This window comes from Lichenostomus cassidix, unplaced genomic scaffold (genome assembly GCF_008360975.1).
Source record: "Lichenostomus cassidix isolate B80296 unplaced genomic scaffold, HeHo_3.0 HiC_scaffold_664, whole genome shotgun sequence".
NCBI lineage: Eukaryota > Metazoa > Chordata > Aves > Passeriformes > Meliphagidae > Lichenostomus > Lichenostomus cassidix.
In genome coordinates this window covers 48,785-61,951 of record NW_028147922.1, presented here as the reverse complement: position 1 = coordinate 61,951, position 13,167 = coordinate 48,785, and the positions used below count along the sequence as shown (strand labels likewise).

At 50.2% G+C, this 13,167-nt stretch overlaps 1 protein-coding gene across 1 annotated transcript; it reads left to right on the top strand.

The window, feature by feature from the left end:
* Positions 1-2,020: 2,020 nt before the first annotated feature.
* Positions 2,021-12,458, top strand: LOC146420547 (large ribosomal subunit protein mL45-like). Its single transcript, XM_085048143.1, has 8 exons — positions 2,021-2,164; positions 2,384-2,579; positions 3,627-3,744; positions 5,887-5,985; positions 7,524-7,572; positions 8,135-8,284; positions 9,707-9,880; positions 12,030-12,458. Exons 1-8 carry the CDS (start codon positions 2,108-2,110, stop codon positions 12,087-12,089), a joined length of 903 nt encoding a protein of 300 aa, XP_084904269.1. The 5' UTR covers positions 2,021-2,107; the 3' UTR covers positions 12,090-12,458.
* Positions 12,459-13,167: the final 709 nt, after the last annotated feature.

The window sequence follows — 13,167 nt, the reverse complement described above, 5'->3', positions numbered from 1 at the left end:
GGTTGAGTTCTGGGGTGTCGCCGGGGGGAGTTCGGAGAGACCCCCCGGGGACATTCGGGGACATTCGGAGGGATCCCCGGGGACATTCAGAGAGACTCCCGGGGACATTCTAGGGACCCCCAGGGGTATTCAGAGGGACCCCCGGGGACATTCAGAGGGACATTGGGAAGGACCCCTGGGGACATTCAGAGACACTCCCGGGGACATTCGGAGGGACCCCCGGAGGACATTCAGAGGGACACCCGGAGTCATTCAGAGAGACCCCCGAGGGACAGTCGGGGACATTCGGAGGGACCCCCGAGGGACATTCAGAGGGACACCCGGGGACATTCAGAGAGACCCCCGGGGACATTCAGAGGGACACCCGGGGACAGTCGGAGAGACCCCAGGGGTATTCAGAGAGACCCCCGGGACGTCCGGAGGGACCTTGGGGACATTCGGAGGGACACCCGAGGGACACTCAGAGAGACCTCCGAGGGGCATTCAAAGAGACCCCCGGGGGACATTCGGAGGGACAGCCGGGGGACATTCGGAGGGACCCCCGAGGGATATTCGGGGACATTCCCAGGGACCCCCGAGCGACAATTCAGAGAGACCCCCGGCGACATCCGGAGGGACCCCCGCGGATATTCGGAGGGACCCCTAAGGGACATTCAGAGGGACCCCTGGGGACATTCGGGGACATTCAGAGGGACCCCAGGGGACATTCAGAGGGACCCCCGGGGACATCCGGAGGGTCCCCAGCCCTCGGTCCCCCTCGCCCCCACCCCAGGAGCTGCGGGGATGTGAAACCCCAAAAGCCTCAGACAAACCCCACTGAGCTCTTGGGGGGGCGGGAGTTTGGGGGGCTCTGAGTGTCGGGGGCTTTGTGGGTCAGGGGGTCCTGAGGGTTTTGGGTCTGGGGGGCTCGGAGTGTCCGGGGGGCTTTGTGGGTCCGGGGGTCCTGAGGGGTAACTCTGCAGGAATTTGGGGGCTCTGAGTCAGGGGGCTTTGGGGCCGGGGGTCCTGAGGGGTAACCCTGCGGGTCTGGGGGCTCTGGAGTGTCCGGGGGGCTTTGTGGGTCTGGGGGGGGTCCTGAGGGGTAACTCTGCAGGAATTTGGGGGATTCTGGGTGTCCGGGGGGGCTTTTAGGCAGGGGTCTGGAGGGCAGCCTCTGCGGGTCTGGGGGTCTGAGTGTCCGGGGGCTTTGTGAGTCCTGGGGGTCTGGTGTCCGGGGGAGCTCTGTGAGTCCTGGGGGGCTCGGAGTGTCCGGGGGCTGGGAGGGTGCGGGGAGCTCTGGGGAGGCTCTGTGTGACCGGAGGGGTCCTGCGGGTCTGGGGGGACAAATCTGGAGGTTTGGGGGGCTTTGCAAACCTGGGGGCTCTGTGGGTCTGGGGGCTCTGTGTGTGTCCTTGGGGGCTCTGAGTGTCCGGGGGGCTTTGCGTGTCCTGGGGGGGTCTGTGCAGGTCCAGCGGGGGTCTGTGCAGGTCCGGGGGGGCTCTGCGTGTCATGGGGGGCTGTGCGTGGCCGAGGGGGGCTCTGTGTGTCCTGGGGGGCTCTGAGTGTCCAGGAGACCCCTGCTGATCTGGGGGGCTCTGCGTGTCCAGAGGTGACCCTGCTGGCCTGGGGGTCTCTGCTTGTCTGGGGGGCTCTGTGTGACCAGGGGGGTCCTGCGGGTCTGGGGGGGTTCTGCATGACCAGGGGGGTCTGTGCATGTCCTGGGGGGCTCTGCGTGTCCAGAGGTGACCCCGCTGCCCCGGGGGTCTCCAACCCCCCCAACACCCCCGCACGGGGCAGGGTGCGGATCCCCCTCCTGTCTCCCGTGCCCCGAGAGGGATCTCCCCCCCATCCCCCCATCCCATCCCCCCATCCCCCTTCCCCACCCCCCGCACTGCACCACACTCCCCCCCAGCTCTCACGGTGGGCGGAGCCTCCCCTTGGCCACGCCCCCCGCGCTCCGCAGCCGATGGAATTTTCCACTCTCGGGCGCGCCGCGTGCTCCCGCCGGCCACGCCCCTTCCCGCGCGCGCGCCCCGCTCGGCCCCGCCCACCGCGCCATGGCCCCGCCCACCCCGCGCTGGCCCCGCCCACACCCCCACCTTCCCGCCATCCCCCGCGGCGGGTCAAGATGGCGGCCGCCATGGCGGCGGAGTTAGGCCGCAGCGCGCCGCGGCTCTGCTGGAAGGTGCGGCCGAGAGGAGCGGCTGAGGGGCGGCGGGGAGCCGCGGGAGGCTGCGAGAGGCTGCGGGGAGCGGCTGCGGGAGGCTGGGAGGGCTGTGCGGCCGCGGGGTGAGCGCTGTGGGTGAGGCAGAGCGCGGAGGGCCGCGGCGCCTGCGAGGCGTGAGGGGAATTTAATAAACGATTAACAAACGTTGGCTCACTCACTGCTGTCGCCTTTCCTCAGGCTGCGCAGTCCCTGCTGCGGCCCGGCGCGGCTCTGTGGGGTGTCACCGTCCCGGTGAGGGGCAGGAGGAGATGCCCGCGGGTGCCCGAGTGGGCCCGGGAGCTGAGCCCGGCGGAGAGGGACCGGAGACTCCAATCCGCCGCGCCGGTGTTCCCCGACGAGCGCGTTGAGCGAACCTTCTACCTGGCGTGCACGGGTAAAGGGGAGCCAGCCGGGGTGGGGAGGTGTGTGACTGAGGGAACTGGAGCGATTCGGGGTGAATTGGAGAGATTCGGGGTGAATTGCTCACTCTGCCTCCTGCTGCTCTGCCTGACCTCCGGAGGTGCCTTTGTGCCTTGAGGTGTGGAATCCCAGAGTGGTTTGTTGGGAAAAAACGTCCAATTCCATTCTCTGCCATGGCAGGGATGCATTCCAGTATCACAGGACACTTCCCAGTGTCTCAGGGACACCTCCCAGTATCCAGGGGACACCTCCCAGTATCCCAGGCTGCTTCAAGCCCTGTCCAGCCTGGCTTTGGACACTTCCAGGGAATTCCATCCCCATTCCATCCCATCCCATTATCCCATCCCATTATCCCATTCCATTCCCATTTTCCATCCCATCCCATTCCATTCCAACCTCTCCAACCCATCCCCATCCCATGTCCATCTCCATCAATCCCATTATCCCATCCCATTATCCCATCCCATCTCCATCCTATCCCATCCCATCCCATTATCCCATCCCATTCCATTTCATCCCATCATCCCATCCCATTCCATCTCATCCCATCCCATCCCATCCCATTATCCCATCTCCGTCTCCATCAATCCCATTGTCCCATCCCATTGTCCCATCCCATCCCATTATCCCATCTCCATCTATCCCATTATCCCATCCCATTATCCCATCCCATTTCCCATCCCATTGTCCCATCCCATCCCAACCTCTCCAACCCATCCCATGTCCATCTCCATCTCCATCAATCCCATCCCAATTCATAGATCCCATTATCCCATCCCATCCCATCCCATCCCATTATCCCATCCCATCCCATCCCATCCCAGTACCCAATTCCCTCCCACCATCCCACCTAAACCCCAAATTTAACCCATTTCCCCTCTCCCTCCACCACATCACACATCCCAGCACCACCCCACGCCACAACCTCTCTCCCTGTCCCCACGTCCCCTCCCTGTCCCCTCCCTGTCCCCTCCCTCCCGCTGTCCCCAAGGCTCCTGCTGAGCAGTTTTCCTGTCCCCAGCTGAGATCATGGATCCCTATGTCCCCCCCGAGGGTGACGCCCGCCGCAGCTCGCTCTCCAGGGACGGCGTCAGGCAGCAGATGGACAGACTGAGGCAAACTGCTGCTTCCCAGCTGGCGTGAGTTAATGACGTTCATTAGCTCCAAGGCGGTTCATTAGTTAATTAGCTGCTGGGGAGGTTTGTTAGGTTGGGGTTGGGGGGGTTTTTGCCTGGGGTTTTGAGGGGTTTTTGGGGGGTTTTTGGGGTTAGGGGGTTGGTTTTCCTGTTTGCTTTTTGTGGTGGTGGTGGTGGTGTCTTTCCCCAGATGGGAGAATGTTCTCACCTCTTCTCATGGGAATTTCCACTCCAATTTTTTTGGAATTTTTTTGATTTTTTTTGTGGATTTTTAAAAAAATTTTTTGGATTTTTTGGATATTTTTGGATTTTCAAAAAAAAATTTTTTGGGATTTTTTTGGAGATTTTTTTTTTAATTTTTTGGGATTTTTTTTATTTTTTTGGATTTTTTGATTTTTTTATTTTTTGGATTTTTTTTTATTTTTGGATTTTTTTGGATTTTTTGGATTTTTTGGTTTTTTTTTGATTTTTTTGTTTTTTGGATTTTCTTGGATTTTTTTGGATTTTTTTGGATTTTTTTTGATTTTTTAAAAAATTTTTTGGGGATTTTTTTTGGATTTTTTGGGGGGATTTTTTTGGATTTTTTGGGTTTTTTTGGATTTTTTTGGATTTGTCTGCTCAAAGAGCTCCAAATTTTTTTTTGTTCTAGTGGGGGATCTCCAATTCTCAGCCGGGCTGAGATCTCTCTAGGATCTTTTTAATTGTTTTGATTAATTTATTTTTTATTAATTTTTTATTAATTTTTAATTAATTTTTAATTATTTATTAATATATAGATTTGTATATACAATTTTATATATATGAAACATATATATGAAGTATAATATATGGATATGGGATATATATGGCGTAATATATAATAATAGATAAGAAAAATAAATATTAAATAACATTTATTAGTATAATAAATAAATTAATAATAAATGTTAAAGAAATAATATTATTGATAAAATTAGTTACTAAATAAATTAATTTAATTAATCTTAGCTGGGCTGAGATCCCCTTTAGGATCTTTTTAATCGTTTTAATAAATTTATTTTTGTTTCTTATTACTTATTTTTTATTATTTATTTTAATATGTATATTAATATATATATATTATATTTTATATATATTATATTTATATGTTATTTTAAATGTGTATGTAACATTTTATGAAACAATATATGGATATGGGGTATATACATGGGATAATATAGAATAACATATAATAACATAATATTATTTATTAATAATAAAATTAATTATTAGTTTAATTAATCTCAGCTGGGCTGAGATCACTTTAGCATCTTTTTAATTGTTTTAATCAATTTATTTTTATTTCTTATTACTTATTTTTTATTATTGATTTTTAATATATATTAATATATATATTGTGTTTTATATATATAACATTATATATATGAAACATAATATATGGATATGGAATATATATGGGATACTATTGAATAATATATAATAAAATAATAAATATTTATTAATAATGAAATTAGTTATTAAATAAATAAATTTAATGTAATTAATCTGAGCCGGGCTGAGATCACCTTTAGGATCTTTAATCGTTTTAATCAATTTTATTTTTGTTTCTTATTGCTTACTTTTATTACTTATTTATTTTAACGTATATATTAATATATATTATATTATATTAATATATATATAACATTATATATTGAAACAATATATGGATATGGGATATATATGGGATACTATGTAATAATATATAATAAAATAATAAATATTATTTATTAATAAAATTAGTTATTAAAGAAATTTAATTAATCTCAGCTGGGCTGAGATCACTTTAGGATCTTTTTAATTGTTTTAATCAATTTATTTTTTGTTTCTTATTACTTTTTACTATTTATTTATTTTAATATATATTAATATATATTATATTTTATATATATATAATGTTTTATATATGTCAAACATTATATATATGAAACATAATATATGGATATGGAATATATATGGGATACTATTTAATAATATATAATAAAATAATATTATTTATTAATACTAAAATTAGTTATTAAATAAATTAATTAAATTTAATTAATCAGAGCTGGGCTGAGATCCCCTCTAGGATCCCTGCCCTCCCCCAGACCCCCAGCACAGCTCCAATTCCCTCTCTCCTCCCAGCCTGAGGAAGATCAAAGATCACGACCCAGATTTCAGCACCAAAACCTTCCCAGAAAAGGCTCAGGAGATCTTCATCGAGGCTCACAACTCCCTGGCCAAGTGAGAACTTCCCTGAGCCACAGGATGGTTTGTTTGCCATGGAATCACGAAATCCTGGGATGCTTTGGGGTTGGGAAGGACCTAAACCTCATCCAGTAGGATTACCAGGACAGAGAGGAACACCTTGTTCCCCTTAAATCCCTGGGAATGTCCAAGGATGGTTTGTTTTCCATGGAATCACAAAATCCTGGGATGGTTTGGGCTTGGGAAGGACCTGAACTCCTCCAGAAGGACAGAGAGGAGCACCTTGCTGGCCCCAAATCCCTGGGAATGTCCAAGGATGCTTTGTTTTCCATGGAATCGTGAATTTGTGGGATGGTTTGGGGTTGGGAAGAACCTAAACTCATCCAGTGGGATTAACAGGACTGAGAGGAACACCTTGGTGTCCCTAAGTCCCTGGGAAGGTCCAAGGATGGTTTGTTTTCCATGGAATCATGAAATCCTGGGATGGTTTGGGGTTGGGAAGGACCTGAACTCATCCAGTGGGATCAGGAGGACAGACAGGAACACCTTGGTGCCCCTAAATCCCTGGGAATTTTAAAAATTCTTAAAAAAGCAAGGATGGTTTGTTTTCCATGGAATCACAAAATCCTGGGATGGTTTGGGGTTGGGAAGGAGCTGAACTCATCCAGAAGGACAGAGAGGAACACCTTGCTGGCCCTAAATCCCTGGGAATGTCCAAGGCCAAGCAGGAATTAGTGGGGGAAAATCAGGAATTAGTGGGGGAAAGCAGGAATTAGTGGGGGAAAGCAGGAATTAGTGTGGAAAGCGGGAATTAGTATGGAAAGCAGGAATTAGTGGGGGAAAATCAGGAATTTGGGGGGAAAATCAGGAAATTGGGGGGAAAGCAGGAATCAGTGGGGGAAATCAGGAATTTGTGGGGAAAGCAGGAATTAGTGGGGGAAAAGCAGGAATTCCTGGGGGATAATCAGGAATTAGTGGGGGAAAATCAGGAATTGTGGGGGAAACCAGGAATTCCTGGGGAAAAGCAGGAATTAGTGGGGAAAGTCAGGAATTTGTAGGGAAAAATCAGGAATTAGTGGGGAAAAATCAGGAATTCCTCGGGGAAAATCAGGAATTATTGGGGAAAATCAGGAATTCCTGGGGGAAAATCAGGAATTTGTAGGGAAAAATCAGGAATTCCTGGGGGAAAATCAGGAATTAGTGGGGAAATCAGGAATTTGTGGGGGAAAATCAGGAATTTGTGGGGGAAAATCAGGAATTTGTGGGGGAAAATCAGGAATTAGTGGGGGAAAATCAGGAATTGTGGGGGAAACCAGGAATTCCTGGGGAAAAGCAGGAATTAGTGGGGAAAGTCAGGAATTTGTAGGGAAAAATCAGGAATTAGTGGGGGATAATCAGGAATTCCTGGGGGAAAATCAGGAATTAGTGGGGGAAAATCAGGAATTAGTGGGGGATAATCAGGAATTCCTGGGGGAAAATCAGGGATTATTGGGGGAAAATCAGGAATTAGTGGGGAAATCAGGAATTAGTAGGGAAAGCTCCTGTGCTGAGTTGACAGAGTGTTTCCTTTGCAGCTTTAACAAGCAGAAGCTTCACTCCCTGGTGACCGAGCGCTGCTACCCTGTAAGTTCTGCAATTTTGGGATTTCCTCAGCTGCCAGGAACCCACAGGGATCATCAATCCAACCCCTGGATTGGTTATCCCTGCCCAGGATAATCCCAGAAATCCCATCCTGGAGCTCTGGCAGGTTTGGGATCATGACCATGCCTGGGGAGCTGTTCCAGGCTATATTTTGGGGTTTCATTCCACCCTCTGGATGAAAATTTTCCCTAAAATCCATCCTAACCCTCCCCTGGCACAGCTCCAGCATTCCCTGGATCCTGTTTTTTCCCTTGATCACCTCCATGATGTGTGAAACTCCAAACTCAACCATCTGCCTCATTTTAGTGGATTTTTTCGGTGTTTTTTTGTTTTTTAAGGCTCTCAAAACCTGGTGATGCTTCATTTTTTTTCTAGATACAGCAAAAAGCTGGAAGGGAAAACCCAAAATGATTGAATATTGCTGGTGCACAGCAGTTTTTTTGTCTCATTGACATCCAAACCAAATCCTGTGCTGTTTTTTGTAGTCAGGAACGACCGAATTGCTAATTGTTGTTGTTAATTTTAAACTGATTCCTCCTGGCAGGACATGGTGCGTGGGAACAGGTACAAAACCATCCGCTGGAGGTTCCTGGAGTCCCTGGAGCCCCCCAGGGTGGTCCATGTGCGCTGTGACAGCCTGATGAACAAGGGCAACCTCTACGGGCAGGTGACAGTGAGGATGCACTCGAGGCAGGTGAGCCCTTGCAGGGAAAGGACCTTCAGTGCCATCCAGTGCCACATTTTGTCAGCCTGGGATGCTCCCAGGGATGGGGTGGCCACAGCTTCGGTGGGAAATCCATCCCAGCCCTTCCCAGGGTGGGATTTCATCTAAATTTCATCTAAATTTCAGTTTGAAGTCATTTCTCCCTGTCCTGATCAATAGTCCCTCTCTGTCTTTACTGGAAGGTCATGGTTGGGTCAACCTGGAACCTTCTCCAGGCTGAATAATTTCAGTTTTCCCAGCCTTTTCTCCTAGGAAAATCCATCCCAGCCCTTCCCAGGGAGGAATTTCTTCCCAATATTTCATCTAAATTTCAGTTTGAAGCCATTTCTCCTTGTCCTCCCATTCCTTTTCAATAGTCCCTTTCCATCTTTACTGGAAGGTCATGGTTAGGTCACCCTGGAACCTTCTCCAGGCTGAGCAATTCCAATTTTCCCAGCCTTTTCTCCTAGGAAAATCCATCCCAGTCCTTCCCAGAGAGGAATTTCTTCCCAATATTCCATCTAAATTTCAGTTTGAAGCTGTTTCTTCCTGTCCTGGTCAGTAGTACCTTTCCATCTTTCCTGGAAGGTCATGGTTGGGTCAGTCTGGAACCTTCTCCAGGCTGAGCAATCCCAATTTTCCCAGCCTTTCCTCCTAGGAAAATCCATCCCAGAGAAGAATTTCTTCCCAATACTTCATCTAAATTTCAGTTTGAAGCCATTTCTCCTTGTCCTGCCATTCCTGGTCAGTAGTCCCTCTCCATCTTCCCTGGAAGGTCATGGTTGGGTCAACCTGGAACCTTCTCCAGGCTGAACAATCTCAATTTTCCCAGCCTTTCCTCCTAGGAAAATCCATTTCAGAGAAGAATTTCTTCCCAATATGCAATCTAAATTTCAGTTTGTAGCCATTTCTACTTGTCCTCCCATTCCTTTTCAATAATCCTTCTCCATCTTTCCTGGAAAGTCACAGTTGGGTCAGTCTGGAACCTTCTCCAGGCTGAATAATCCTAATTTTCCCAGCCTTTCCTCCTAGGAAAATTCATCCCAGAGAAGAATTTCTTCCCAATATTTCATCTAAATTTCAGTTTGAAGCCATTTCTCCTTGTCCTCCCATTCCTGGTCAATGGTTCTTCTCTGTCTTTACTGGAAGGTCACAGTTAGGTCAACCTGGAACCTTCTCCAGGCTGAGCAATCCCAATTTTCCCAGCCTTTCCTCCTAGGACAATCCATCCCTCCCCTCAGTGACACCAACCCCACCCTGCTGCCAGCCCAGCACACCAAATTCCATCCTATTTCAAGTCAAAACCACCTTAAATCCCATCCCACCCCACCCCACCCCAGGCAGGACCACCTCCCACTCCCCCAGCTCACTCCTAACCCCATCCAACCTGGATTTTTTCCCTCTTTTTCACAGATTTTGGCCATTTATGACCGCTTTGGGCGCCTGATGTACGGCGGGGAGGATGTTCCCAAGGATGTTCTGGAGTATGTTGTGTTTGAGAGGTACCTGGTGAACCCCTACGGGACGTGGAGGATGCACGGCAAGATCGTCCCCGAGTGGGCGCCGCCCAAGGAGCCCATCGTGAAGGTGAGCAAGGCTGGGAATTTGGGGGAATTTGGGAGAAAGCTGAGGTGCCTGTGGGGAATGGAGTGGGTTCAGCCATGGGCTGAGCTGGTGGGTGACAGGGATTGTTCTTGGAGTGTCTGGGAGGTGGAATGGAGGCTGAGGGGTGGAAGGGAAGGCTGAGGGGTTGGAAGGAGAGGCTGAGGGGTTGGAGTGGCTGAGGGGCAGAAGGTGAGGCTGAGGGCTGGAATGGAGGTTGAGGGGTGGAATGGAGGTTGAGGGCTGGAATGGAGGTTGAGGGGTGGAATGGAGGCTGAGGGCTGGAATGGAGGTTGAGGGGATGGAAATGAGAGGCTGAGGGCTGGAAGGAGAGGCTGAGGGGTGGAATGGAGAGGCTGAGGGCTGGAAAGAGAGACTGAGGGGCTGGAGGAGAGGAGACCTCCTTGACAGTGAGGTCTGGAATGGAGACTGAGGGGTTGAAAAGGGAGGCTGAAGGGCTGGAAGGGGAAGCTGATGGCCTGGAATGGAGGTTGAGGGGCTGGAAGGAGAGGCTGAGGGGTTGGAAAGGGACAATGAGGCCTGCAAGGGGAAGCTGAGGGGCTGGAAGGGGAGGCAGAAGCCTGGAAGGGAGGTTGAGGGGCTGGAAGGAGAGGCTGAGGGGTTGAAGAGGATGATCAGGCCTGGAAGGAGAGACTGAGGGGTGGAATGGAGGCTGAGGAGTGGAAAGGGACAATGAGGCCTGGAATGGAGGCTGGGGGGTGGAAGGAGAGGCTGAGGGGGTGGAAGGGAAGGCTGAGGGGTTGGAATGGAGGCTGAGGGCTGGAAAGAGAGACTGAGGGGCTGGAGGAGAGGAGACCTCCTTGACAGTGAGGTCTGGAATGGAGGCTGAGGGGTTGAAAAGGGAGGCTGAGGCCTGGAAGGGAGGTTGAGGAGCTGGAAGGAGAGGCTGAGGGGTTGAAGACGAGGCTGAGGAGTGGAACAGGATGATAAGGCCTGGAAGGAGAGACTGAGAGGTTGGAATGGAGGCTGAGGGCTGGAAAGAGAGCCTGAGGGGCTGGAAGAGGAGACTGAAGGACTGGAATGGAGGCTGAGGCTTGCAAGAGGCTGGAGGCTGGAAGGAGAGGCTGATGGCTGGAATGGAGGCTGAGGGGGTGGAAAGGGAGGTTGAGGCCTGGAATGGAGGTTGAGGGGCTGGAAGGAAAGGCTGAGGGGCTGGAAGGAGAGGGTGAGACCTAGAATGAGATGATGAGGCCTGGAAGGAGAGGCTGAGATGCTGGAAAGGGACAATGAGGTCTGGAATGGAGGCTGAGGGGTTGGAAAGGGAGACTGAAGCCTGGAAGGGGAAGCTGAGGGGCTGGAAGGGGAGGCGGAAGCCTGGAATGGAGGTTAAGGAGCTGGAAGGGGAGGATGAGCGGTGGAAAGGGACAATGAGGCTTGGAATGGAGGCTGAGGCCTGGAAGGGGAAGCTGAGGGGTGGAACAGGACAATGAGGCCTGGAAGGAGAGGCTGAGGGGTTGGAATGGAGGCTGAGGGGTGAAAGGGGACAATGAGGCCTGAAATGGGAGTCTGAGGGGTTGGAAGGGGCGACTGAGGGGTGGAAGAGGATCATGAGGCCTGGAATGGAGGCTGAGGGGTGGAAGGAGAGGCTGAGGGGTTGGAAGGAGAGGTTGAGGGGCTGGAATGGAGGATGAGTGCCTGGAATGGGACAGTGAGGCCTGGAAAGGGAGGCCAAGGGGCTGGAAAGAGAGGCTGAAGCCTGGAATGGAGGCTGAGGGGCTGGAAGGAGAGGCTGAGGGGTAGAATGGGATGATGAGGCATGGAATAGAGGTTGAGGGACTGGAAGGGGAGGTGAGGGGTGGAAGGAGAGCCTGAGGGGTGGAACAGGACGATCAGGCCTGGAATGGAGGCTGAGGCCTGGAAGGGGAGGCAGAGGGCAGCGCTGTGCTAATTTTGGGGGTTATTTCCTCTCTTAAAAAGTTTCTCTGCCTCCTTGTGTCACTAAAAGTAGATCTTGGAGGAGCAGGAGGTGAGAATTCCAGCACAGTTCAAGGCTTCCCCTCCCCTTATCTCCATCTGATCCCACTCCTTTCCCTTTCCAAAACCCTCTGCTTTCTCCTTTTCCCCTTTTTCCTGCTCTGCCTCCTTTTATCCCCTTTATCCCTTGCTTTTGCAGACGGTGATGATTCCTGGCCCAGCCCTGGATCCCTCCCAGGAGCACCAAGGAGTCAAGTAGGAATTCCTGGGATATGGACAGCAAACAGCCCAGGAGGGAGGACTGGAAATCACATTTGGATGTGGCTGTGGAAGCAAAATTCCCTCAGGAATGGATTTGTCACTCCAAAATTGCCCATAAAGGAGTGGGAAAGAATTGGGAGAGGGATTTGGATGAGCTCTGGGCTCTGTCCAGGCAGACTGTGTTTGGAGTTTGCTCAACCTCACCCTTGCTGAGTTTCCATGAGGATGAGGAACCTCAGGAGCATCCACAGTCCTGGAATTCCATCTGGGAATTCTGTCCAGACGTGGGATATTCCTCCCTTCCCTGGGAGGAGTCACAGACCTGCTGCTCAGTCATTAAAACTTCCACCAGTGGCTGTTGGCACAATTTTTTCCCCATCTCTCTTTTTTCTCTGTTTATTCCCAAACTCATTTTTTTTAACAGAAACCAGGGAAAAGCTGGAAAAGGAGACTCTAAATCCAATCCTGTGGGGAGTGGGTGGCTGTGATTTGGCTCCTGAAGGGAGATTCCTGGAGGAGCAGCAGCACAGCCCTGAAAATTGGATTTAATTCCCTTTTTGACTCCTCTCAAGGGTTTGGGGTTTGTTCAGCAGAGCTGATCCCAATTTCAGCAAGGGACTGCCACCATCCTGTGGACTTGGTGACGTTTGCAGCTGACCCTGGTGCTGCAGGAACCAGGAAAATATTGGAAAAACACTTTTTTTTTCACGGCTGGGGATAAACCTCCTCACCCATCCCTGCTCTGCTCAGCCAATTCCCCTCACAAAATCCTCACTCCTCACCCACAAACAAACCCTTTTCTCCTCCTTTGCCTTGCTTTTTAAACTCAGCCACTTCCAGGCCGTGGGAGAGTTGAGGGAGTTTTTATTTCCTCCCTTGAGAGCGATTTTGCAGAGCTGTAAAAAAGGGAATTTTGGCTCTTTTTTTGGGAGGGCAGAACCTCCTCTTTGTGCCTTGCCAGGAGAGCAGCCAGCACTGGAATCCCTGCCATCCCCTTTGGAAGTCACAGAGGTGTCACAATCCCAAAAAAAAAAAGCTCAGGAGCTGAGCCAGGAGCTTGGAATTCCTCCTGGATG